General features: G+C 44.0%; 1 protein-coding gene across 1 annotated transcript in view; it reads right to left on the bottom strand.

Moving 5' to 3' along the window:
- Nucleotides 1-26625, bottom strand: part of COG2 (component of oligomeric golgi complex 2) — a 231880-nt gene extending 205255 nt beyond the window's left edge. Inside the window, exons 1-3 of the mRNA XM_069234441.1 lie at nt 26358-26625; nt 16165-16326; nt 2269-2334 (exon numbers count right to left, since the gene is read on the bottom strand). Of these exons, the coding sequence (XP_069090542.1) occupies nt 2269-2334; nt 16165-16326; nt 26358-26429 (300 nt within the window). The 5' untranslated portion in view covers nt 26430-26625. The remainder of the gene's footprint in view (nt 1-2268; nt 2335-16164; nt 16327-26357) is intronic.
- Nucleotides 26626-27024: the final 399 nt, after the last annotated feature.

The raw sequence follows: 27024 nt of genomic DNA, 5'->3' as shown, positions 1-27024 counted from the left end.
CAGCCATATTGAATGACCATAATTTCTAATCATTGCTGGACATTGTCTCCGGGTTGTCTTACATGAATTATGTCTGGTGTGAGTGGCTAACTTAGCAGGTTTAGCCTCTATGTTCATATAACTTAAGTTTTTGTTTTTCTTATTATGAATACAGGAAGTTAGACCTGACATCCTTGGTGTGTTTTTCCCCCATATTTTGCCTTCCATCTCCAGTTTTGTTGCGGACTTTGTTTTTGTTCACCTTAGAACTCTTCACACTGTACCATTGCTAACCAATGCTAAAGAGCTTGTGCTCCTTCCTTTCAACATGGTGAAATTAGATTACACCCAATTGGCATATTTAATGTACTTAAACGTCCCTAATAATGTGGTACTAAATGTACTGACATCCTTTAAATTAAATGCTACAACCCTCAATGTGCCACCCACTTAAGTTAACCAATAAAACATGTCTCAGGCCTGCCACTACAATCTGTATGTGCAATTCTAAACTGTTGTTTCGACCTGGCAGGATAAACCTCTTGTCAGGTGCAAACCTTGTTTTTTAATACAGATAAGTCACCCCTAAGATAGGCCCTATACAGCTCAGATGACAGCGTGCAGTGTATTTAAGAAGTTGGACATGTATGTTTAAGTCTCACATGCCCTGGTAGTGAAATAAGCCAAAATGTGTTTTTCACAACTGTGAGGCCCACCTTTTCCATAGGATGAAATTGGGTTACCTAATTATTATATTTAATAAATGGGTAACTTTCAATTGGGAGGAGATAGGAATAGTGAGTTCAGTGTCTATGGAATTGAGCTGTCACCTACAACACCTGCACATCACAAAGGCTCTGCCTGAAGACACTCACAAAGGGTTTGACAGTAATCTTTTGTGACCCTAGACAAGATGAGGCCAGTGTAGAAATGCAGGAAATTCAAGACACCTGTGAGGGTGGAAACCTCCACAACCTTCTCCTACTTTAAGGTTGGCATAAGGTATAAAGTATTGGACCCTCAGACCCAACCCTTCAACACACCTCTGGATCTGTGGAAGGCTGTGGTGCTCTGCAGGAAGGACTGCTGCATCGCTGCCATGCTGCCTGAGTGAAAGGACTGGACCTGCATCTTGAAACCCAGGACCACTAAAGTGACTCCAAGGGTTATTTCGAAGCCCTCCTGATCACAGCCTCACAGACAGAAAAGGCTCCAATCACACTGAACTCAACTCTGTTTGCTGTGAGTCCTGGAGCACTGGAAGTAGGCCTGAATGTGTTCTGCCTGCCCAGCTGTGGTCCCTGTGGGCAGAACTGATGGATAACGACGCATCTCCTTGCAGCTCTGCTTCTGAACCAATGCAGTACGATGCATCCCCGTGGCAGAAAATCGCATTGCATCCTCCTCGGAACTGCTGCTGAGGGATGCATCCTTGACGTAAGCCTTCACTGCGCAAGCCCCTCACGTTGGCATCCTCGACTACCACGCAGGACTCTGCAACACATCCCAGCAGCTTCCTCAGAACTGCCTCTGCGCAACGCAGCCTCAATGTGGGATCTCGCAACACTCCCCAAATCAGGATTTAAGGTACTTTGTTCAGCAGGCCTAACTTGATTCCAGTATCCAGAGCACACTTAATAGTGGTAGGCCTGAACTTGCGACTTTGTCTCGGTCCAGCGTGAACAGATAACCACAGTTGGCGATTTGTACTTTGAGGCAATATTTTTCCTTAAAACTTTGAAATTGCATATTTCCAGTTCTACTGATTGGATTTTTGACATTTTGGTTTCAAATAATGTAATATATTTTACTCAATTTTCCTAAATTGGTGTGGTGTTTTCACTATATTACTGTTTGAAGTGCTGCATAAATATTTTTCCACATTGCCTCCAAGTTAAGCTGGACTGCTGTGTGCTAAGCTACCAGAGGGTTAAGAGCAATTTAATTTGGTATTTGCTTGCCAGAAATTGTGGGTGCTGCCTGTGTAGGGCTTCTCCCCATTCAACCAGTTTCCTACATAGTCCCACTTAACCAAAGGCAACCTGAGACCTCAACCATGGAACTTAGCAGGCTTGTTGGTAATTCTGAATGTGACAAATTCATACAAGTACAACAGCATTCATTATTCTACAAATACTAGGTACCTTTACACAGCACACACACATGCATATAAGATGGGTAAATGAATACAAAGAGACATTCCAGCACCAGTCACATTCTCCTTTTCTCAATGAAAAAGTGCTTTTCTAAACTAAACCCACTTATATGATGCTATTAATTCAAACGTACCATGACTTCTTCTCGTAATTGCCCAAGAGGCACTGAAAGCTGGCTCAGGGCTTTGTCCATGCCGACCTGAAGACAATTTAAACAAAAATAAAGTAGAAGCATTGGTTAATATAGAAGAATTTAAATTCATGCACATGAAAAATTATTTTAATATCAAACTACGATGAGTAAACTCACAAACACTACAGGTGGGAGGACATCAACATAAAGAGCATATGGTTTAGTACACACAGGAAATACATGCTACAGCTACAATCTCATATGACTGCTCTGGTCTTACACATTTGTCTGAATATAGGTGCGTCTACAGTTAGGGCTTGTATGACCCCTAAGCGAGAATGTTCAGGAAACTAAATAAGTAGAAACAAAAATATTTTGGTAGAGTGCATGAAAAAATTTGCAGATGTGCTATGAAGTGAAGAATGACATAATGGTAATGCAGTGGCATGTTCAGGGGCATTCCTTCTCAACTCTTTCATTAATTTATAACAATTATGAAATTGCTTACTATGCAAAGTAGGGTCATTTTAAATAATGAACAGGTTACTTACAATTATGAAATGCGTTTCTAATAGACTTGTATACTTTTTGTAGATTCTTTATCTTAAACCTTCTCCCCAGAATGCTAAATAGACCTAGTCATAATATCTTACCAGCGTCAGCCACAATTGCAGTGCCAAGAACATATTCAGAACATGCAATGACTAAATGTGACGAGGAGTGGCCATAAAGGTACGACCCGGGCTGATGATGTAAGTTGCACCTATTAATCCCTGAACCACAAAAGATAAAAAGAAGACGGAACTAAATGAAATTTGAACCAGAAAGAAAACTAGCAAATAATTAACAAGCCATGGTCAGTTGGGAGATAGCAGGTTGGCAAGGAATCTGTGAAAATAGTAAGTGTTCCTTACAAACAATGTCAATGATGTTGAGTAACTAATTTCTATTGCTTCCTATTTCCAGAAGTCTCTCATTTCGAAAGACTTCCATGCCATCACAAAAGGAGGGTCTGAACGCACTCTATGTTCACTACAAATTGTCACTGGGTTAACATATGCACCAGACATTCTAGGGTGGGGACAGAAGCACTTCTGAGAAACAAAAAGAAGACACAGACATCCTGTACCATGGCAGGGTTGATATAAATGGAAGTCTTATATGATAATGACACTTTGCATGCATTTGTCAAAATCAGGAAGAGGTTAAGTACAGCAGCTGGTCAGTTTATGACATACAATTTATTAGTGAGAGTGTCACACTTGAATGAGGGGGAAGAGACACAGGAACACCAAACATCCAACCTGATGCAACTACTATCGACACATGGGCAGGGGGTACAAAGGTTGTATCACTACTCTATGGAACACTGATTAAGCTATCCCGAACAAGAAGCATGGGACAGAGGGCAAAATGAAACATAAGAATGGGTAGGGAATTCATAGACGGAGATGGGGAAAAACATTACAATATACTGAGAAAGCGTCAAGAAACCCCACTTTGAAGTTTACACAGTTTAATAACCTGCATCAAACTATCTATCCCCCAAATGCCTAGGACTGGTATATGCTGAAGCGGGAGACATTGGTCACAGGTACAGTACCCCCATAGTGACTTTCACCATATGGTGTGGAAGACTTGGTGATCAAGAAACACTCAGGGGTAACAGTAGCTATAGAAGAAAGACACCTTTCATGCACCCGAGGAATGTGTCTTCTAGGCAGTTACAATAAACCAAGAAATACAAATCTATCAAATATATTCATAGATCTAGTTTATATCCTGACCAAAAGAAAAATCACCATACCGTCAAAAACATCAAGCACTGCCACCTGAGAACAAAATACCTTCTTGGGATAGAAGCTATTTTAGAACGAGGCAAAGAAGACGAGAAGGGTACTAATGAAAATAGTTTCTGTTACACAAAATTCTGGAACTGTCTTTGGAAGAAAGATGGTTTGAGTCTCATAGTATGTAGTTTAGGAGAACTGCCAACTTGGAGAAAAACAAGTTGGTGAACCTATTCCACAGACAGTCAGATTTGGTGAAAAGCCCCAAACATAATCACCACTACAATCAAAAAAGATAGTGTATTAAATCCCAGGTGCAGAAGTGGATTGCAAATTAAAAAGACCTGCATAAAATCTTCCTAACAATCAAAAGCCTATATCAACTGTCTGCAGCCAAGCTGTGCAGCGTGGCTAAAGGTTAAAAAAAGCTCTTGGTGCAGCGCCCACGCGATTTCGTAGGTGCGCAAATCACACGTGCACACCTACAAAATTACAAGTCTGTTTTTTTCCTTTTTAGTTACGGATCAAAGTTGGATAAGTAATTAAAAAGAAAATGAAATACTCACAAGTATTTGTTTTTCAAAGCGAGGGGTGGGAATGGAAGCAGCAGGGAAAGAAGCAACAAGGAAGAGGACACTTAAAACACAGATGCAACACCAGGTGTAAGCAATATGAGGACGCTGGGAGGGAGGTAAATTAACATGGGGGAGGTAAACACACACAGAGGTTTGGGAAAAGCAACATGGAGGGTGCATGTGGAGGGGAATGAACAGGGGGAGGGAGAGGTGGGCTGAAGCAATACGGAGGGCGAGGGAGACAACGGGAAAAAGCACACAGACGAGCTCACGAGGATGGGGTGGGGAAAAGCACTTAGGCAACAAAGAGCAAAATGTGCAGGGGTGGAGAAAAACACAAGGTAGACAGCTCGAAACCAAAAGTACTCTAGTGGTGTATTTAATACAAAAGAAAAAAGTAGAGCTTCAAAAGGGAGCAGTAGAAGCAGAGATGTCAGTCAACCAAAGAGACAGTAAAGAGGCAATGCTTCATGGGAAAGACAAATACAAAATTAACAAGCTAGGAAAATAGGAATCAGGCAAATGAAAGGACAGGAGTGTCAACACATGGTAAGCATTGGGCAGGCTCCATGCCCATCCATGACTTCATGTTTATGGCAACTTTGTTCCTAATTTAAGAACTTGGCTCTTTTCCACAATATGCCTCACAACAGATAGCACATGCACTGCCCAACAGGCTTGGCCTAAACAAATTCAGAGCTTGTGCTGTAATTAAAAGAAAAGAAACATGAGCAACTGAGCAATAATAAAAATGATTAGGTAGGGTTCTAGTAGCCTCCTTATATTTCTACCAAGAACCAAAGCAGAAAGGGACACAAGGAAGAGGACCTAATGCTAGAGAGGAGAGTTGAAGATAGTATAGTGGGGGAAGATCTAATGTTAAGTGGGAGTTACAGGGTCACAGAGAACGGAGGAGCAAACGGGAAGAAGGGAAAAGAAAAACTGAGGAGGTACAAGCACTCATCCACACTGAAATAGTTAAGAAAAATTGAATTGTGGTGTAAGCCAAGGTAAAAAAAAGCAGAGGGCAGGACATACTGAGAGTGGAGAGGATTGAACTCACATTCCGTTGCCACTCAAGCAGACAAACAAAAAACACCCTAAAGACCACAGTGTCAGGCTAAAATATAATTTGTAGGGAAAATAGAAGGCTCCCACAATTCCCACACTCCACTTGCCACTAACTGCAAGAAGAAAAACAGCCATCATTATCAACAAGGGAGACGCCAAAAAAATAATGTACCCCCACTTTGAACCATGTGCTACAGAGTGATGGAGCAAAGGCAGCGATCCTGGCTGATTCTGTGAAGGCCACTGAGAACTGTTTCGCCTTTCATTCATTCCCTCTTTCCTTCCATCTTCCTTTTTATTCTTTGTTCCTTCGTTTTGCTGTTTTTATCTTTGTTTCCTGCTTTGTTATTCTTTATTTTGTTGTTTTCTTTTTTCATTCCTTCTGTCCATTCATTTTTGGATCAATCTTTTCTTCTTTGTATTGTGTTATTTATAATATTTCCTTTACATCTCTCTGTACTACTCCATTCTTATATTCTTTCTTTCTTCTTAGCCTTGTGTTCTTCCACCACCCCTTAATTTTTCCTCGTTTATTTTCTTATTCCTTCCCTTTTATTCTTTCCATCTTTTCGTCTTTCATTCATTTGTTCACTCTTACTTTTACCCTTAAACCTTCCTTTCCAGCTTCTGCCTTTTATTCATTGTGTCTCATTCCTTACATATTTCTATTGTTTCATCATTTAATTCTATATTCCTATGTTCCTCCTTTCTTTCCTCTTATTTATACATACTTTCTCTTTCCCCGTCACCCTGGTTTCATCTTTCCTTCTTTCAAAGCTTTTTTTACTTCCTTCCTCCTTGGCTTGTTTCCTTCTTTACATCCTTCTTCACATTTTCCATGTTCCAATTTCCCCTTTTTTCCAACATTTTCCTCTTCTTAGTTTCTCTCGTGGTTTCGCACTTGATTTGCCTTTAGCTTTTTCTTTCTTTGACACTTTCATAATTTGTCGTTTTCTCACAATATTTGGCTCTTTTGGCACCCATAGGTTCCACTCTATCACTCCTAAATGTTTTTCTTCCCTGCAGTATTTCTAAGCTTCTGCTTTTACAATGTAACCCTTGTTACATCAAAGGATCAAAGTCAGCACGGGCTATAAAGAACAATTTAATCTGACCCAGTAGTGCCATCCGCTGAAGATGGTGCTTCACTATGCCCCTGATTATTAAATATCGAGAAGAGTAAGAGTGTATTGTTTCAAAAGTTCAACCGATATGAAACGTCAGCAATACATTTTCAAATCAGGAAAAAATCCAAAAGGCACAGAAAGAGAATTGTTTTTAAGTATTTTCAAGATTCTGTCAATAATTGTAAGAGGGAAACAGGAAGTCTTGTCCAGGGGAATAAGAACAAGCTCAAGTTTTAAGCTAAGTAACCCTGCATAAGTATACCCCTTTTAATACATAAAAACGGCAAACTACATCACGGAAACAAGCATCGGCCAAGCTAATAGGTCTGGCATTGGCTGACGACTTTTTGGCTTTGTGAATGGGTATTTTGTTTGTGAATACACATACTGTATGAAAATAAGCATTGTTTAAAAGCCAAAACATATATATACTTTTATATGAACGCATGCATTGCATCAGTCTTCCCTGGCACCAAAGAGGGCCACTTATTGTGCAAGAGCAGAATGCTGTTATTTACAGTCATGTAAAATAATGGCTGAAGTGGGTTAACCCTGTGGGTGGAAGCAATATGTGACTGACACTAGAGCAGACAAATGGAAGAAGAGGGTTGTCTGAAAGCCCCTGTAAGAAAGCATGTATAGTATGTGTATTTTTTATTGAAAACCAAAGGTCTTGACTAACACAATACCTAAAAACATTTGCTGTAAGTGGGTCAATATGATTGCTGGAGCACCACTTTGCAACATCTCCTAGCCTACTGTAACATTCCTCTTTAGTGGGCCATCTCTTGGTGGCAAATGCCACATCTTAAACATCAGGAGGTAAATAGTAGGATTCTAGCATCCTCCTCTCAATGTCTATGCATGCAGATTTAATATGTGGTGTAATACTGCCAGAGGCCACATATTTTATTTTTCATGCAAAAAATTTTTTGGTTATACACAGTACTAACATCCTCCATTTTGAATAATTTCCCAAAACTCTTTTTCTTTTCCATGTGATTTTATTTGTCCTGGCATCAAAACAAAATATCTACTTGGCAGAAATGCCTGCCCATTTCCTTTCTGTAAATCACAGCAAAATAGCTAACCTTCAGTTGTCACCTATCATCCTGCAGATATTGTGACACATGGACACGGTTAAATATTAAAGGGTTGTAGCTACAAACCAATTTTAAATTCTACCTATGAAGTACTGGGAAATTATTTTTTCTGTGACGTCTAGGATTTGCTTACAGGTCTGCAGTTTGAACTCTGCCAGCGCAAATCAGTATTTTTACCATACTTTGTAGACACTGAGGGGCTCATTATGACTAAGTCCCGCGTCGACATGACCGACTATGCGGCCGTCCCTCTGCAGGTCCTATTACCACTTTTCTGCTGGGCCGGCAGGCGGAAACGCTGTTTCCCAGTGGGAAACTCACCACAACACTGACACCGGCTAGCAATTGAGCCGGCTGTTGCAGTGCGTCAGTTGTGACTGCACCCGTCGCGCTTTTCACTGCCTGTAATTCGGGCAGTGAAAAGCGCATCGGGGCTGTCCATGGGGTCCCCTGCACTGCCCATGCAAAAGCTGACGAAAAGGGGACTCGTAATCCGGAGCGTTGCCCTGGCAGATTACGACTGCCAGGCTGTCGACTTGTGCCAACCTAGTGGTGCCGGCGGTTGGACTGTGGCGGCTCCGCCATGGCCATAATGTGGCGGTCGGACCACCACCATGGCGGCGGTCTGATCGCAATCACAAGTATGGCGGTCTTATGACTGCCACACTCGTAATGATGGCCGAAGTATTCAATGAACGCTATCAAGTTGTGAGGCAGAATGGCCTAGCAAAGTACCTGGAGGCGGTTTAGTTTACTTTGTGAGCTGAGGTCTATATGAATGGCTATCTGTCTGTCGCTTCAATAGCTCCATGTTTTTTGTCTCCTGGTAGTCTGAGCGTGTGCCTTTCTTTCATACAGTTTTGTATGCACTTTCTGCTGTGTGTGTTAGCACGGCATTTAGTGCTGCTACCTGTGCTGGGTCTGTGTGTTATGCCCTGAACTGCACTTACTGTGCCAATGAAGAGAAAATTGCACTTGTTACTTCTAGTGGTGTATGTAGTTCGTCGGTGAGAGAGGGAATCTTGCACTGCTGTTTCTTATGCTGCGCTTTTGGGATAAGATGGAAGGTTGCACTTCTGCGCTTTATATGGTAGTTGCTTTCAGCGACAGTGATGCTTGAGAAAAAACATACTCTAGACCCGGGGTCACCAAACTGCGGCCCGCATGCCATCTACGGCCCACTGCAAGATTTTATCCGGCCCGTACATTTAGCCTCGCTGCAAGATTTTATCTGGCCACCAGAGTCAGCCTGGCTGCAAGAATTTATCCTGCCCGCAGGTTTAGTCTGGCTGTAATACGTCTGCAACAGAAAACAAGCATTTGCAATGCAATGGCTCTCTCATTTGCTCGAGTTACAGCGGTTAATGTTGTAAATTCCTAACGGGACTTTTCTTGCCACTTAAATTGAAAATGAAAAGAAAAACGGTTGACATAAGCAACCGATTCAAAGGGCCACTGCCGCCATGAGCACAAAGGAGAGGCACAAAAGGAAAAAGATGTTCGCTCACAATCAAACTTATCGGCAAATATGCAATTATTCAAGTAACAGGGTCGATGTCCAAGGCGGTAACCAAACCGCCCCAAGGAGGGACAAACGTAAAGCATTTATCAATGATAAAGGATTTTTTAAAGGCAAGCCCACGAAAGAGTGATAGTGATGGGCATGCTTAAACGCCCACAGATAGATTACAACAGGTCAGAGCGTTTGCGCGCTTGACCTAAAAAACAGACTCCTACTTTTACACTGTAAAAGCAAGTCTCTGTTTTATTTCTATTGCAGGAAGCCAAGGAGGAAAACAGAAACAGAAGAAGGACAGGGGAAGTAATGTGGCCTGAAGAGGAACGCCAGTCAAGAAGCGGAACCGGACTTGAGAGCTACGAGCACCTTTTTTAATCTGTGGGAGCAATCATCCATTCGCAGAAGCTGAATGGTAGGTCCAAAAACCCACAAAACCAGCAACTTTACGAGGCCCAAAATCATGCGAAAGCCACATCTAGAAACCAGACCAGAAACACAACTTCCTATGTATCGACTTTCTTCAAATAAGTTGCAAACAAAACTACAATATCTCAGCTCCTTGCCTCACAGCTCAAACCCACTTACAACCAGCAGGAAACACCAGGTAATTTTGCCGCCAAAAGGTTACGTGTCTCCCCTGTCTTTTTGCCTTCTGACCTCCTATTTTCATGGTGTACTGGACTCGGTTTTTGCTGGTTTACTGCCTCTGTGCACTTTACCACTGCTAATCAGGGTTAAAGTGCAAGTGCTCCCTATATACATTGTACTGTTGATTGGCTTGTCCATGATTGGCATATTTGATTTACTGGTAAGCCCCTAGTAAAGCACTAGAGATGCCCACGGCCTTTAAAATCAAACGCTACTAGTAGGCCTGCAGCACTAGTTGTGCCACACACGAGTAGCCCTGTGAACATGTCTCAGACCTGCCACTGCAGTGTCTGTGTGTGCAGTTTTAAAATGCCAGATCGACTCAGCCAGTGTACCCACTTGCCAAGCCGAAACCTCCCCTTTTACTACATGTAAGGCACCCCTAAGGGAGGCCCTAGGTAGCCCCCTTGGCAGGGTGCAGTTTATGTTAAAGGTGGGACATGTACTGATGTGTGTTACATGTCCTAACAGCGAAATGTTGCTAAATTCAGTCTTCAATGTTGCAAGGCCTATCTCTTTCATAGGTTAACAGGGGGGATGCCTTTAAATAACTTTAAAGTGTAGATTCCCTTTGAGAGCAGATAGAAATTTGGAGTTTGGGGTCTGTGAACTCACAATTTAAAAATACATCTTTTAGTGAAGTTGGTTTTTGGATTGTCAGTTTGAAAATGCCACTTTTAGAAAGTAGGCATTTACTTGCTTAAACCATTCTGTGACTCTGCCTGTTTGTGGATTACCTTTCTGGGTCAGTTTGACAGTTGGGCTGTTTACACCTCTCCTCTAGACCGTGACACAAACGAAGCTGGGGTGTAGCTTGCATATCCTGATGAGCCATCTGAGCGAGAGTGGCGGGAGAAGTGGTCACTTACACCTGAAAGGGCTGTGCCTGTCCTCACACACTGCAGTCTCCAACCCTGTGATGTTTGTCTGGGGCCTGGCCTGTACAAGGAAGTATCTTACAAACACTTGAGACTTCGCTTTGAAGAATGCCTACTTCAAAGGTAGAAAGGGTACAAGTAGTGGAACCAAAACCCCAGACTTGTAGAATCTTTCTGGAATCAAGAGAAACCTCTGCCAAGGAGACGAGCCGAAGAGCTGGAGGAGGAGCACTGTCCCTTTGCTGTGTTGCTTTGCTGAATTGGCCTGGAGTTGCTGCTTCTGACTTAAAAGAGAGCAAGCAACTCCCTGCAAATTCAAAGGTACTGGTTGCGGGTCTTCCCGACACCGTAGCTGGCCTGCAACGCCGTGGAGCTATCAACTTCGAGGAACTGTATTTTTAAGAAAATCTTTTTTTTTTAAATCATATCTTTAGCACTGTATGTTGGATTTTTCTCGTTTTGGTCTTGTTTTACACACAAATATTGGCTATTTTTCTAAAACTGGTGTGGTGTTCTTTTTTAGTGTTTTGACTGTGTTACTGTGTGTTATGTGCAAATGCTTTACACATTGCTTCTGAGATAAGCCTGACTGCTTGTGCCAAGCTACTAAGGGGGTGAGCAGGGGTTATCTGAGCGGGTATCTCCCTTATCCTGACCAAGGTGAAGGTCCCTACTTAGACAGAGGGCAAACCGACTGCCAACTAAAGACCCCATTTCCAACATTTACTTGGCAGGAAACACTCAAAATTGCAGACTTTGCCGAAAACAAGCACTCCCCTGGATGGATTTTGTAGGAAAATTACACTTTTGACAGCTTTGGTTGAAAGTGTGCTGGGACCCTGCTGACCAGGCCCCAGCACTAGTGTCCTTTCCCTAAAACGGTACCTTTGTCTCCACAATTGGCACAGCCCTAGCACACAGATAAGTCCCTTGTAAAAGGTACCAAGAGCCCTGTAGCCAGGGAAGGTCTCTAAGGGCTGCAGAATGCATTATGCCACCCTGGGGACCGGACACTTGGCACATGCACCCTGCCTCTCAGCTTGTGTGTGCTGGTGGGGAGAAAAAGACTAAGTCGACATGGCACTCCCTTCAGAGTGCCATGCCCACAACCCACTGCCTGTGGCAAAGATAAGTCACCCCTCTAGCAGGCCTTACAGCCCTAAGGCAGGGTGCACTATACCACAGATGAGGACATCACTGCATAAGCACTATGCCCCTTCTTTGTCTAAGTCAATTCTTAGACATTGTAAGTGCAGGGTAGCCATACTGAGTAATACTGAGTTGTCCAACACGAACTCCACAGTTCCGGAATGGCTACACTGAATACTGGGAAGTTTGTTAACAAACTTCTCAGCACAATAAAGCCACACTAATGCCAGTGTGCTATTTATTGAGAAATGCACACAGAGGGCATCTTGGAGATGCCCCCTGCATGCCAACCCAGCAGCTAGTGCTCGGATGACCGGTCACTGCCAGTCTGCCACTTCCAGACAAGTTTCTGGCCACATGGGGTGAGTGTTTTTGTGCACTCTGTGATCAGGAACAAAGCCTGCCCCGGGTGGAGGTGCTTCACACCTCCCACTGCAGGAACTGTAACACCTGGCGGTAAGCCTCAAAGGCTCAAGCCTGGTGTTACACTTCCCCAGGGCACTCCAGCTAATGGAGATGCCCACTCCCCAGACACAGCCCCCACTTTTGGCGGTAGGTCCGGGGAGATAATGAGAAAAACAAGGGGCAGTCACCACCTCAGCCAGGTCCACCCCTAAGGTGACCAGAGCTGAAGTAGCCCCCTACTTAGAAAATCCTCCACCTTGCTTTGGAGGATTTAGCCCAATAGGAATAGGGATGTGCCCCCCTCCCCAAAGGGAGGAGGCACAAGGAGGGTGTAGCCACCCTCAGGGACAGTAGCCATTGGCTACTGCCCTCCAGCCCTAACACGCCACTAAATTTAGTATTTAGGGGCGACCCTGAACCCAGGAAATCAGATTCCTGACAACCTACAAAGAAGGAGGACTGCCTAGCTGAAAAACCCTGCAGAGAAAAAGGAAGACTACAACTGCTTTGGCCCCAGCCCTACAGGCCTGTCTCCAACTTCAGAGAACCTGCACGAGAGGCGCATCCTGCAGGCCCAACGGCCTCTGCCGACTCAGAGGACTGTCCTTCAACTACAGAGGACCAAAAAACTCCCGTGGACAGCGGACCTGTTCAACCAAGAAAGAAGAAACCATCTTTTAAGGGACTCCCACCTCACTCCAGAAGCACGTGTTCCCACCACTATGCACCCGACGCCCCTGGCCCTTGTCCAGAGAAACCAAGGACCCAGAGAGGATCCCCTGGCGACTCCGACGATGTGTCCACCCTGGGCTAACCTCCCTGCACCCCCATGACGACGCCTGCAGAGGGAATCCCGTGGACCACCCTGACCGCGACAGCCCGGGACAAAGAAATCCGACGCCTGGAAGAAGCACTCCACCCGCAGCCCCCAGGCCCGTGAAGAACCGACCACCAGTGTAGCAGTGACCAGCAGGCGGCCCTCACCATTGCCCAGTCAGTGGCTGGCCCAAGAAGCCCCCCCTGGGCCCTGCTTGCAACATCTGAGTGACCCCCGGGTCACTCCATTGAAACCTATAGCAAACCCAACACCCTGTTTGCCCACTGCATCCGGCCGCCCCTGTGCCTCTGAGGGTGTGTTTTGTGCGCCTACTTGGGACCCCCCCAGTGCTCTACTAAACCCCTCTGGTCTACTCCCCGAGGACGCAGGTACTTACCTGCCAGCAGACCAGAATCGGTGCACTCCCTGTCTCCAAAGGCGCCTATGTTATTTGGGCTCATCTTTGACCTCTGCACCTGACTGGCCCTGTGTTGCTGGTGCTGGGTGTCTGGGGTTGACTTGAACCCCCAACGGTGGGCTACCACTGCCCCAGAGACTAAATTTGTAAGTGCTTTACTTACCACATTGAACTAACGGTACTTACACCTCCCAGGAACTGTTGAATTTTGCACTGTGTCCACTTTTAAAATAGCTCATTGCCATTTTATGAAAAACTGTGTTCATTACTGTTTTGGTTCAAAGTCCTAACTATACCTATGCAAAGTTCCTTATATTTAATGTACTTACCTGCAATTTGAATCTTGTGGTTCTAAAATAAATTAAGAAAATAATATTTTTCCATATAAAAACCTATAGGCCTGGAGTTAAGTCATTTGAGTGTGTGTTCACATTTACTGTTTGTGTGTGTACAACAAATGCTTAACACTACCCTCTGATAAGCCTAACTGCTCTACCACACTACCACAAATAGACCATTAGCATTATCTATTATTGCCTCTGTCAAGCCTCTTGGGGAACCCCTGGACTCTGTGCACACTGTATCTCATTTTGATATAGTATATACAGAGCCAGCTTCCTACAGATTTTCTTTAAATAAGTCACACACAAATTTCACATTCCCAGCTATCAACAACAGTGGCCAAATCACCCAGTATTCAGCCACATTGCACTAAAGTTCCATGCCAAAAACACACAAAATAGGATCTATTAAATTACATAGAAACATGCACTTAAGAAATAGGCCTTTTTCAACCACTTCCAGTTAATCAGTCCCCATGAACTCACAGGGACAACTCCCACTTCTCCACAACTTGCACCAGCAGCCACACCCCACTGCAACAACTGGAGCAAACTCAATTTCCATCCTAAACACACCCCACCCCAACCAAGCTAAATCCAGCTCAAAGTGCACGTTGGACTGACCATGTTCTTTTGTGAGCAGCATCCATCCTTCATTTGTTGGATATGTGAATAGACCACTCGTTGGCAGCGAAATGTTTATTGTATGCTGCATACTTGAGTGTGGTTGAAGTTCTGACCAACGAGTTCTGCTTGCTATATCAGGCATGATTTTACAGGCATGTGTTGCTTGGAAAGCATTGCTTTGCCAACCAGATGACTTTGATGAGTTGTGCTCATGAAGGAATAACATCGAAGACGTATAAGTTCCCAGAAAGATTAACATTTTGCCATACAGGGCACCTCTCCTAAAAACCAGTATGATCCAAGAAATAGTGAGTGTGAATTGTATATAAAACGAATTCTTTCAGCCCACAAATATTTGTAAAATATACGATATGGCCCTCATAGTGAAAGGTTTGGAGACACCGGCATTAGACAAAAGCCAAAATAACTCTTGTCATTGATAACGTATTAACGCCAACTTTTAAATGGTAAGAGAACTCCTTGCTTACAGCGCTGAGAATCTATACTAATTGTTTTTATAAAGGTTTTAGAGAGAAATAGCTAGTACGACTGGGAAGTGAGAATGATGATTGAACATTCAACACAATAATCGCAATTGTGTTTAGTAATACCTGAAACCTCTTAATCAACTTTCTGGTGCGACCCATGTAAAATAGATTGCAAAATTCAATATTAGTCATGAGTACTCGCTAACAGAACGATGTTTGATGCTGCGTTCCGATGAGAAGGTTACATTTTTTGCAAAGACAAAGCAATTACCAGGTCTAAGGGAGCATTTCCCACAGAATTTCCGTATAAAACATAACAGACAGCTAATTACTGTAAACATTAACTTGAATGCTATTCTCATCCAAGTGGCTAATGCTATTTTTGACTGAAACACATTTATTCAAATAAGGAGGACGGGAAGATTTCCTCAACTTGCAGGAATAAAATGGCAGATGTTCACCAACTAAGCTATTTTTGAGGTTTGCAAAACACTCACAGATCAGGACAAAATGGAGGGAGTTAAAAAGACAGTCGAGGTGGATCTAAAAGCACTGGGACACAAAGCCTTCATGCTCTCACAAGAATAAATATGTCAATGCAGGGTGCTCACTACTAAAATATTAACTAATAAAAGCACCTACAAAAAAGAAACAAAATCTGGGGGTATTTTTAAAGAGGCAGCTGAAAATATTTACTATACACTTATAATAATTGAGTTTTAAATTAATTCCACAGAGACACTACAAACATATCAATGCAAAATAATTTACTGGTTACTGAAGGCATGGTAATCGGTGAACGGCCCCATTAGATTGCATTCTAGCTTAAATCTATTTCTTATTACCAAACATATGCCAGGACACGTGGTTTTAGATAAATTAAAGCACACTGAGCCTTGAAATGGGACATCTTCTTCAGATACACTAAGAAGGAACATACCAGGTTGGTAGAAAGATTAACAAAGTCTGCATAATCCTTATTGATGAGTTCCACCATAGCCGTCTTCAAAAGCTTGTAGTAGAGCTCCAAATCATCACGCAGCTCTTCGAGCTGGACACGCTTTCTGCACTCCGAAACAAAGTGATCAACATCAAATCCATCCTGCAGAAGAAAATATGAACAATTGTGGTTTAAAGGGAATGGGGTTCCACATCTATCAGAAACTTGTAGCAGAGCAATTACAATAAAGCACAAATGTTAATGCATTGCCCACCACCAGTAATACAATTATGAGCTCGACTGGACTCAAGAACCTAGTGCATTTTTACATGATAGGAAGCCTGCTTATTTCATAATTTGTACTGTACTTAAACATTTTAAAGCTGAAGAAAATGACCTGCTTAACAGAATATTACCCATCTTATGGGTCTGACATAGAGGAACAAACCAAAAAGGTATAAAAAGCAGGTAAGCCGATGGCATTCAATGCCAGCCAGTTGAAAAAACAAAAGAACCAAACATTCTGTTTAGAACTACGGATAAGAATATCAGGGATACATATTTGCAATGCAGTGGAAAAATAGTCAATGAGGATATCGATGGATGGGCACACTATTCATTCACTTACTGCCACATACAAACTGTGATACCTTCAGCAAGAGCAGAAAAAAGGTCTCTCATTGGGGCAGAAGCAATGGGATATATTAATTCCGACTCTTGTCTGCTCCTTACTTTTTTACACAATCGTTCAATACTGGACGGTCAGTGAAAGCAGGGGTTTTAAATTTTGATCATAAAGAAAATCTTTAAAAAAAATAGTGACTAACAGTGGGTAAATACAATTCCCTTGTTAGAATACCAGTTTGTGGAACTAGTGCATTAAATACCAATATTTATTTTTATATACTGGTCTGCATAGCACCGCATTGAGTGTTGGATTATTTGAGGACACTATGAGAAGGACAAACAGGCCATCCGATGTACAAATATTATCAAAAGCCAGGTTAAAGATTACATTTTTAACTTTTTGTAAAACGTAGAATTATCAATAAGGATACACAATTTGATTGCAAGATTTTTCAAAAATAAAGGGTCCTTGACTACCGAAGTCTGGCTCAAGAAGCTTTTGAGGGGAAAATCGAAGCAGAAAGATGGTGCTGATTTAACTTATATGGCACAATGGTTAGATTTTAAACAGACGTATTTATCATTGTCATGATAATAAACTATCGGACTGATTTATACTTTTCTGCTGAGATGATGTTTTGCTGTACATTATTTGCTTATGCCGAGTTAAAAAAAAAAAACATTCTGCGTGAGCCATTGATGGATTTGTGCAGTATTCACGGGAAACTGCATATTTTTGGTAAGGATGCAGTTTCCTTGTATTAAAGGCCTTTGCCAGAATCATTTCATAGTTTAACTGCAGTGTGATAATTAAGTTTGCCTAGATATATTGCTTGTTTCAGCATAATGTGGTATATATATTAACTTATTTTTCTAAATAGTAAACACAGTTTCACAGGAACGTAAGTCGGCGAAAGGGTATTAGAGTTTCTATATTAATTGTATGTTTCAATAACATTCAACAAAGTCTAAATAGTCGAGTATAAAAGCTGCAATGCTATTTAGAAAGGAGTCTTTGCTTCTAGGGGACAGCAAGGTGAAGGCTATGTAGCTCAAATCGGTAAACACATTTTCCTTTCTGATGGTTAAATTAAAGCACCACACCTATAGACTGGCTCATCAGCCTGCCTGGAGACACAGCTGTCTTCTTGCAGAACAATAATTTTGTTGTTCCCATTCATGGGTGTGGGTGAGAGGAAGGCCATATAAGAAATTCACACTGGCACCTTCTCAGTGCTAAGATTAGTTTAGTTGGAGAGGGTTGGAGAACTGATGAAGAGAAACTTTGAATACTGCATTTTTATTTTACTTTTCTCTCTAATAGCAAATATTATTGCCACTATCTTGTTTAACTGCATAGTTAAACAGTACATACTTTGTACTCTAGGCTAGGTTTTTGATTTTAATAAAATCGGAAATGTATTCCTGGTATGAAAAATGGAGGTTTGGAGTTCACTAATAAAAACTCATGCGAGTCATACAGAATTGAACATTGCCTAATACACATCTTCCTTCTGTAATGCTCAGTAGGTTACATAGGTTACAGTCCACCAGATTTTCTGCCTTATTATGTCATGTTTACTAAGTCTGCTCTGCCAGAGGGTCAAGGTAAATCTAAATCTTGGTCCATGTTCCGAAGAGGTTCCAGAAAACATTTCAATAAGACTTATATAAATATCCAATGGTGAGGCAGAGTGACCGGGGTTCTCTCTGACACCCACACTGAGAGGAAGACCCAAAAGGGTTGGCCTTTTACTGTTTGTCTTGGACATACAGCCTTTGTTAGGATGGATCAGCTGAGATGCTCCGATACAAGGGTTCACATGGGAGGCAATAACGGAGGACGGTGGCCCTCATTATGACTTTGGCGGTCTTTTTGCAAGACCGCCAAACCCACGGGCACCAGAAGACCACCAATGCTGGTGGTCTTCCGCCCACCATATTATGAGAACTGCCGGATTTCTGCCACATATTGGGTGGAAATTCAGCAGTACCCATGCTCATGTGGAGGTGCTGGGGCTGTTTCACCACCAGCCCCGCCAGGACTCCGCCCGCTATATTATGTGCAATAATACGGCATGGCGGTGTCCTGATAACAGGGCGCTGCCAGAGGTTGAAACACCCACTCCCTACCAGACGACCTCCTCCCCGGACCAGGTAACATGATCGTCCGACAGGGGAGGAGGGTGGGAGGGCGTTGCGTGGTTATCGTCTGCGTGTGTGCATGTATGTGTGGTTTTATGCATGTATGTATGTAGAAGTGAGTGCGTGTATTAGTGTTGTGGTGTATGCGAGTATGGATGCATGGGAGTGAAAGCGTGTATGTCAGTGTTGGTGCATGAGTGTATGCGGGGTGCGTGTGGCTGTGTTCTGCTTTCCTGCTCTTATCTCATAACCAAGCTTACAGAACCTCTCTGGAATGCACTTCTGAGTTTAAAGAAGACATTTATTGTTATTATTTCTTCACCACGAGGTTCCGGAGAGATGAAATTAGTAGATTGGAAGCACACGTTCAAAAGTAGTCGCAGCAAAGAAAGCAAAATATATCAACCTACTTCTCAGTTGCAATGTACACAGCAAATACATGTGATTATATTATAGCATAACTTCAAAGCAAAGCATAAAAGTCAAAATTTATCACCGTAGGGCAAGGCTGTCAAAGTAGGGCCTATATTCAGCTTCATCTTTCTGGGGCTTCAAGTTGATGACTCCGTTCAACTGCAAGAAAGAGATTTTCTACCCAAACGGGAGACAGGCAACTGACGTCTAGTTCCTGTCTGAAGTCAAAGCAGATTCCATCTAACTCCTGCTGTAGTCCAGAGTCATCCTTAAAAGCAATCTCAGTGTGAGAACCGAAGAAACTTGGAGAGTGGCCATTCTCCCGAGCTCACTCGTTCTCAGACTGGATTGCGAGGTAAACACAAAATCTACGTGCTCTTATCAGCTAAGGTCTGCTGTGAAGAACACAGCTTGGTCTATCTTGTGGAAAAACACAGCTTGGAAAAACGCAGCTCATCTGCAATGTCTCAACTGCAATGTCTAACCCCACGTTAAAGCCAATAGGCAGCTAACCTAATATCAAATGTAATGTCTCATGTCATGTCAAAGCCAATAGGCAGCTACAATGAATACAGAATGTAATGGCTAATGCCATGTCAAAGTCAATAGGCAGCTAAACTGAATACAGAATGTAATGTCTGATGCCATGTCAAAGCCAACAGGCAGCTGACCTGAATACAGAATCTAATGGCTAATGCCATGTTAAAGCCAATAGGCAGCTAAACTGAACACAACATGTAATGTGCTACTGGTGAACATTGAGCAACTAATATGCGCAGTGGTGAAACACAAAGTCATTGGTCAAACCCAATTAATAGCATCACAGGCTGTCTGTGTGTATGTATGCAGGAGGGTGGGGGGGACGCTGTACCTGGAGGGGGAAGGGGGTAGTGTGCTTGCTGGAGGGGGGTGGGTGAGTTGTCTTCCGGTGACAGGGAAGAAATTCCCTGTCACCGGTAGCCTTTCTGCCACGGGTTTCGTGGCGGTGCTACCGCCACAGAAACCGCGGTGGAAGGGCGGCTCCTAATACCGCCGGTGGTCTTCTGTGGACCACCGGGTCAGAGATACTCATCTCCGGCCCAGTGGGTCTGACCGCCCTTGCGGTATGAGCAGAGATGTGGCAGGTTGGCAGAGGCCATCCCGCCACACTCATAATGTGGTAGTCTTCACCACCAGCCTGTTAGCGGTGAAACCACCACTGTGGCCCTGGCAGTCAGTAGACCGCCAGGGTCATAATGAGGGCCTGTGTCTCACTATACTGAAGATCTACTCTTCCTCGTACGCTATCACCAAAGTACAGGGCAGAGTTTAATAGAAAAACTGAGCCACTTCAAGATGTTTTAAGACGGAAGGTATATTGGAAAAATTCTGATCTTTCCAGTTCAAAGTGGAGATTTGCCAACAAACTGGCAGACCTGTCTTTCAATCAAGAATGAGTGTTTTAAATATCTTCATGTATAGGCAGGGTGTGACCACAGGCCATGTTTGGCACACTTATTAAAGATGCTACACTGGGACCTGCAACCCTGGAACTTAAATCCCTGTCTCAATTACGGACAGAGCTGCGACCCTCCTCAAGGTTCAAAATGTTTTGCAGACTATTTCTACATGGACTGGAAAACTTTCCTCTAAAGCTTATCGAAAATTGGTGGCCATTCCCATGCAGTACAAAGAGTGGTACAGGGTAAATGCTACCAAACAGTCTATGACAGGGACTTTGGCATGGCCAACATTCAGGTGTATAAACAGACAGTGTAGGAGGCTTGCCTGGCTTGTAGTGGTACCAGAGGTACTTACACCTTGTGCCAGGTCCAGTTATCCCTTATTAGTGTAGAAGAGGTGTTTCTAGCAGCTTAGGCTGATAGAAGGTAGCTATGGCAAAGCAGCTTAGGCTGAACTAGGAGACATGTAAACCTCCTACTATACCACTGGTGTCATATGCACAATATCATAAGAAAACACAATACACAGAAGTACTAAAAATAAAGGTATTTTATTTTTATGACAATATGCCAAAAGTATCTCAGTGAGTACCCTCAGTATGAGGATAAGATATATGTACACAAACCAAAATTAAGCAGGCAATAGCAAGAAAAGTAATGCAAGCAGTGTAAAGTTACAATAGATTGCAACAGGAGCACATAGGTATAGGGGCAACACAAACCACTACAAAAGTGGAATGCGAACCACGAACTGACCCAAAACCTATGTAAGCTTGTAGGGGGGGTCGCTGGGACTGTAAGAAAACAGTGAGGGTTAGAAAAATAGCCCACCCCAAGACCCTGAAAGGTAGGTGTAAAATGCACCTACTACCCCCAGAGAGCACAGAAGTCGTGATAGGGGGATTCTGCAGGAAGAACAAACACCAACAATGCAACAACAGTGGATTTCCGGACCTGAGTACCTGTAAGACAAGGGGACCAAGTCCAATAGTCGCGACAGTGTCGAGAGTGGGCAGGAGCCCAGGAAATGCCAGCTGAGGGTGCAAGGAAGCTGCCACCTGTTGGAAGAAGCTTGGAGTTATGCAAGAAAGAAGAGGACTAGGAACTTCCCCATTGGAGGATGGATGTCCCACGTCGCGATGAAGCTTGCAGAGGTGTTCCCACGCAGAAAGACCGCAAACAAGCCTTGCTAGCTGCAAGGGTCGCAGTTAGGGTTTTTGGATGCTGCTGTGGCCCAGGAGGGACCAGGATGTCGCCACTTGGATGAGGAGACAGAGGGGGCGCCCAGCAAGTCAGGGAGCCCTCGCAGAAGCAGGCAGCACCCGCAGAAGTACCTGAACAGGCACTTGGAAGAAAAGTGAACCGGAGTCCACCCGAAGTCACAAAAGGGAGTCCCACGACGCCGAAGGACAACTCAGAAGGTTGTGCACTGCAGGTTAGAGTGTCGGGGACCCAGGCTTGGCTGTGCACAAAGGAAATCCTGGAAGAGTGCCGGAGCAGCTGCAAATCACGCGGTACCCAGCAATGCAGTCTAGCGAGGGGAGGAAAGGAGTTACCTCCACCAAACTGGGTCTGAGGAGTCACTGGACTGTGGGAGTCACTTGGATAGAGTTGCTGAGTTCCAGGGACCACGCTCGCCGTGCTGAGAGGAGACCCAGAGGACCGGTGATGCAGTCTTTTGTTGCCTGCGGTTGCAGGGGAAGATTCCATCGACCCACAGGAGATTTCTTCAGAGCTCCTGGTGCACAGAGGAGGCAGGCTACCCCCAGAGCATGCACCACCTGGAAACAGTCGAGAAAGCCGGCAGGATGAAGCGATACAAGGTTGCTAGTAGTCATCTTGCTACTTTGTTGCAGTTTTGCAGGTGTCCTGAGCAGTCAGCGGTCGATCCTTTGGCAGAAGGTGAAGAGGGAGAGGCAGAGGAACTCTGATGAGCTCTTGCATTCGTTATCTGGTGAGATCCCCAAAGCAGAGACCCTAAATAGCCAGAAAAGAAGGTTTGGCTACCTAGGAAGGAGGATTGCCTACCAAGAGAGGTAAGAGCCTATCAGAAGGAGCCTCTGACGTCACCTGCTGGTACTGGCCGCTCGGAGCAGACCAGTGTGCCACAAACACCTCTGTTTCCAAGATGGCAGAGGTCTGGGACACACTGGAGGAGCTCTGGGCACCTCCCCTGGGAGGTGCAGGGGAGTGGTCACTCCCCTTTTCTTTGTCCAGTTTCGCGCCAGAGCAGGGCTGGGGGATCCCTGAACCCGTGTAGACTGGCTTATGCAGAGATGGGCACCATCTGTGCCCATCAAAGCATTTCCAGAGGCTGGGGGAGGCTACTCCTCCCCATCCCTCACACCTATTTCCAAAGGGAGAGGGTGTTACACCCTCTCTCAGAGGAAGTCCTTTGTTCTGCCTTCCTGGGCCAGGGCTGCCTGGACCCCAGGAGGGCAGAAACCTGTCTCAGGGGTTGGCAGCAGCAGCAGCTGCAGTGGAGACCCCGGAAAGGCAGTTTGGCAGTACCCGGGTTCTGTGCTAGAGACCCAGGGGATCATGGAATTGTCCCCCCAATGCCAGAATGGCATTGGGGTGACAATTCCATGATCTTAGACATGTTACATGGCCATGTTCGGAGTTACCATTGTGACGCTGTACATAGGTGGTGACCTATGTACAGTGCATGCGTGTAACGATGTCCCCGCACTCACAAAGTCCGGGGAATTTGGCCTGAACGATGTGGGGGCACCTTGGCTAGTGCCAAGGTGCCCACACACTAAGTAACTTTGCACCCAACCTTCACCAGGTGAAGGTTAGACATATAGGTGACTTATAAGTTACTTAAGTGCAGTGGTAAATGGCTGTGAAATAACGTGGACGTTATTTCACTCAGGGTGCACTGGCAGGCCTGTGTAAGAATTGTCAGAGCTCCCTATGGTGGCAAAAGAAATGCTGCAGCCCATAGGGATCTCCTGGAACCCCAATACCCTGGGTACCTCAGTACCATATACTAGGGAATTATATGGGTTTACCAGTATGCCAATATGAATTGGTAAATTTAGTCACTAGCCTGTTAGTGACAAATCTGGAAAGCAGAGAGAGCATAACCACTGAGGTTCTGGTTAGCAGAGCCTCAGTGAGACAGTTAGGCATCACACAGGGAACACATACATATAGGCCACAAACTTATGAGCACTGGGGTCCTGGCTAGCAGGGTCCCAGTGACACATAACAAACATACTGACAACATAGGGTTTTCACTATGAGCACTGGGCCCTGGCTAGCAGGATCCCAGTGAGACAGTGAAAACACCCTGACATATGCTCACAAACAGGCCAAAAGTGGGGGTAACAAGGCTAGAAAGAGGTTACTTTCTCACAGACAGCCCATCTCAGTCATTAATGACTGGTTATTTGAACATAAAGATGATCTGGCTATTAGGTTGGAATGTGCATGGATCTGTTGATCTGTTATGTATTGGAGGGATGGAAAGTGTGTCGGTAGATGCTCCTCTTGCTATTGGGTTTGTAATTGCTGGTGTAAGGCTTTGAAAAGTAAGTTTGACAGTAAACTGCCACAAGGAATTATATTTCTATACGGAGCGCCACAACATTGTGGGGCTGTAGAGTAGCAAGGTGTAGTAGGCTTGATGTAGGTCTGATATACCATCATGAGAGACATCCCTGTGGTCTGGGGCATGGTTCAACTGAATGTCATTATTGCTCTCCAGGAGGCTCGGCCTAATTCTAATTTGCATTTCGAAATATGTTGCTATTTGGCTTTGGAACGAGAAAAAGTAATTTGCTGAGTTTCTTTTTTTTAAAAAAAAAAGCTTACTTCTGAAAAGAAGAACAGCAGATGAAATAGATAAAATCTACAGTAATCTTCAAAAAAAAGTAAGAATTTAAAATTTTCGAAAAACAAGGAAACCTCTCATCCAAAACAGTTTTATTCCATAAAGAAAATAAACTCAAAGCATAGTAAAATTATCACTTCTCGGGATTTTAGACATGCCCACGAGATCCAGATTAGAAGAGAGGTAGGATGTTGAACCGAGGTGAGTAGTTAGACCTTATAAACTAAGTATCTCAGCTCAAAACGCATAAACTACGTTAAAGAGGACTAATGTGGTTACCTAAAAACTGGTGAAATATAATCAAATCCGTTCCTTTTCCAAGGATACCAGTTTGTCACCATCATGCACCACTGCTCTCAGAGTGAATACGTTGGGTAATTTACTACTTTGTATTCGTGTATGTTGACAAATTTGTATCTAAGATTACTGTAGTGGAAGCTAATGCCATTGCCGTGCTAACAAGAACTTTACCAAGTTGTGTGCACATTCACACTCTCAGGTCCAAGGAAGTGGTCAGACAGTAACAGGAAGACTGTGTGAAAAAAGAACATAATTAAAATTGAAAACCCTTCATCAAAGTTCAATTGAGGGTGAGTGGGTTCAGCACGCTTCTGTGATCACGAAGGCAGAAATACCTACTCGGTCACACATCCTTTCATCCAGGCAATGTCAACGAAAAGAATAGCAGTTTGCACAGAATAATATTTGCATACGACTCAGATTGCAAACAAAATGTTCTATGCAGTTTTTTGCATAAAGTGCTAGACACCCCTCATTAATAGCTAAAACATACTGAACCATTACTTTTTTGGTCACCGCTGGTTATGTATTTACTTAAGACAAAGCACTTTCTGGCCATTAACGCAGAGCGTATCCCTCATTAAGTCTAAATACAGTAACCAAACGTACACAAGTCACTCCACTGAAAGTAAGGAACTCCAAATTCTCAAATAATCCACTTTCTGTGCCCTTCTCGGCAATAAAAGTGATGTAGCTACGGGATAACAGGCACTGGGTAAAGCCACAATGAAAGTACCACCTGCTTTAGTATACAAAGATTTCACGTACTAACGACTGCAGTGGAGGGCAGGGAGACTAGCTCTGGTACCAACACTACGCGCCTTCTGTCATTACCTTCCTCGTCATAAAAAAATACCGATGTTGGCTTGAACCCCATCTCCACATATAGATATGGGAACCAGTACTCCTCTAATGCTCTCCTGTAGTCTTCCTTCTTTCCTCATAAAGCTGAATTAATGTAGTACCGGCATTGCTCCACAACGAGTCATCTGCATCGGTACCAGAAAATGCAACTGTTTCCAACACATGCATCCCACGTACTACTTTATCATCATCTTGCAAACATCTAGATATGCCTACTCCCTCCTCTCCCTTCCAACACAAACTCAGGCATCATACATATTTCTGCCAACATAACACGTTGCCCGCTACAGTCGTTTTACCCGTTAGCATCAGGATGATATCTGCCACGTCAGTAACATGCAGGTGTCCCAATAGCGACAACTCAACAAAGTGCACAGAAAGCTGTGGCTTCTCGCTGCAGTTTGTCCCGCACCCCGATCCCCCATCGCAATGTGCAGCCGGGTAGATCCTTCTGCAGACCCGTTTACTTTTGTGAGTACATCAGCCGGCTGTCTGGAACTTGTGGTTCTGCACAGACCTCCACGTACACACTGTCGCTTCTCTTCCATTCGTTTACGAACCTTCATGAACGCATCCTTGTCAAAGCACAAACTATCTGGCCCTAGGGGAAGGCTCAGGCTCTTCTTCTCCATGGCTGGTGAAGGCTCCGCACAGACAGCTGTTCAGGCACAGAGCGGATACTTCCGGCAACTGAGGACAGAATGATGAGATGAGAGATCCATACACATCACAAAAGCGATCCTGGCGACGTCACACGCACAGAACATGGGAACGTCGGACGCGAAACACACCATGACGTCTCCTTCTCAGAACCTATTGGATCCCAGCGCATGCTCAATCACAGTGCTTTACAGAGCAGAACGATGGAAGAGCTGCGCATGCGCGCAGGATTTTCGTTGTTCTGTGTGTCTGACTATCGTTGCGAGTCCCCCCTGACGTCAGAGGGAGACAGAGCCATACAGCTGCTTCCTGCACGTCTGTGTCTCCCCGTCTGTCCGTGCCCCCCCTTCCCCAAACACGATGTTACGCAATCCGAGGAGCCTCAATAGTCTTTCAAGAAGTATCTTTAAATGCATTTGTATGTACTGTAACATTAGATTAAGCATTCCTGTGTTTGCTTAACTGTTTCCTTCCCACAGTGGAAGGAAAAATTGTATTATTGAATAATATAATAATTACCTTAATAACACAGGTTACAATGACATTATAGTTAGATGCGATTTTCCG

The sequence above is a fragment of the Pleurodeles waltl genome, chromosome 5 (genome assembly GCF_031143425.1).
Source record: "Pleurodeles waltl isolate 20211129_DDA chromosome 5, aPleWal1.hap1.20221129, whole genome shotgun sequence".
Taxonomy (NCBI): Eukaryota; Metazoa; Chordata; class Amphibia; order Caudata; family Salamandridae; genus Pleurodeles; species Pleurodeles waltl.
The sequence above is the reverse complement of the archived record's forward strand: the minus strand, read 5'-3'. Positions and strand labels throughout refer to the sequence as shown.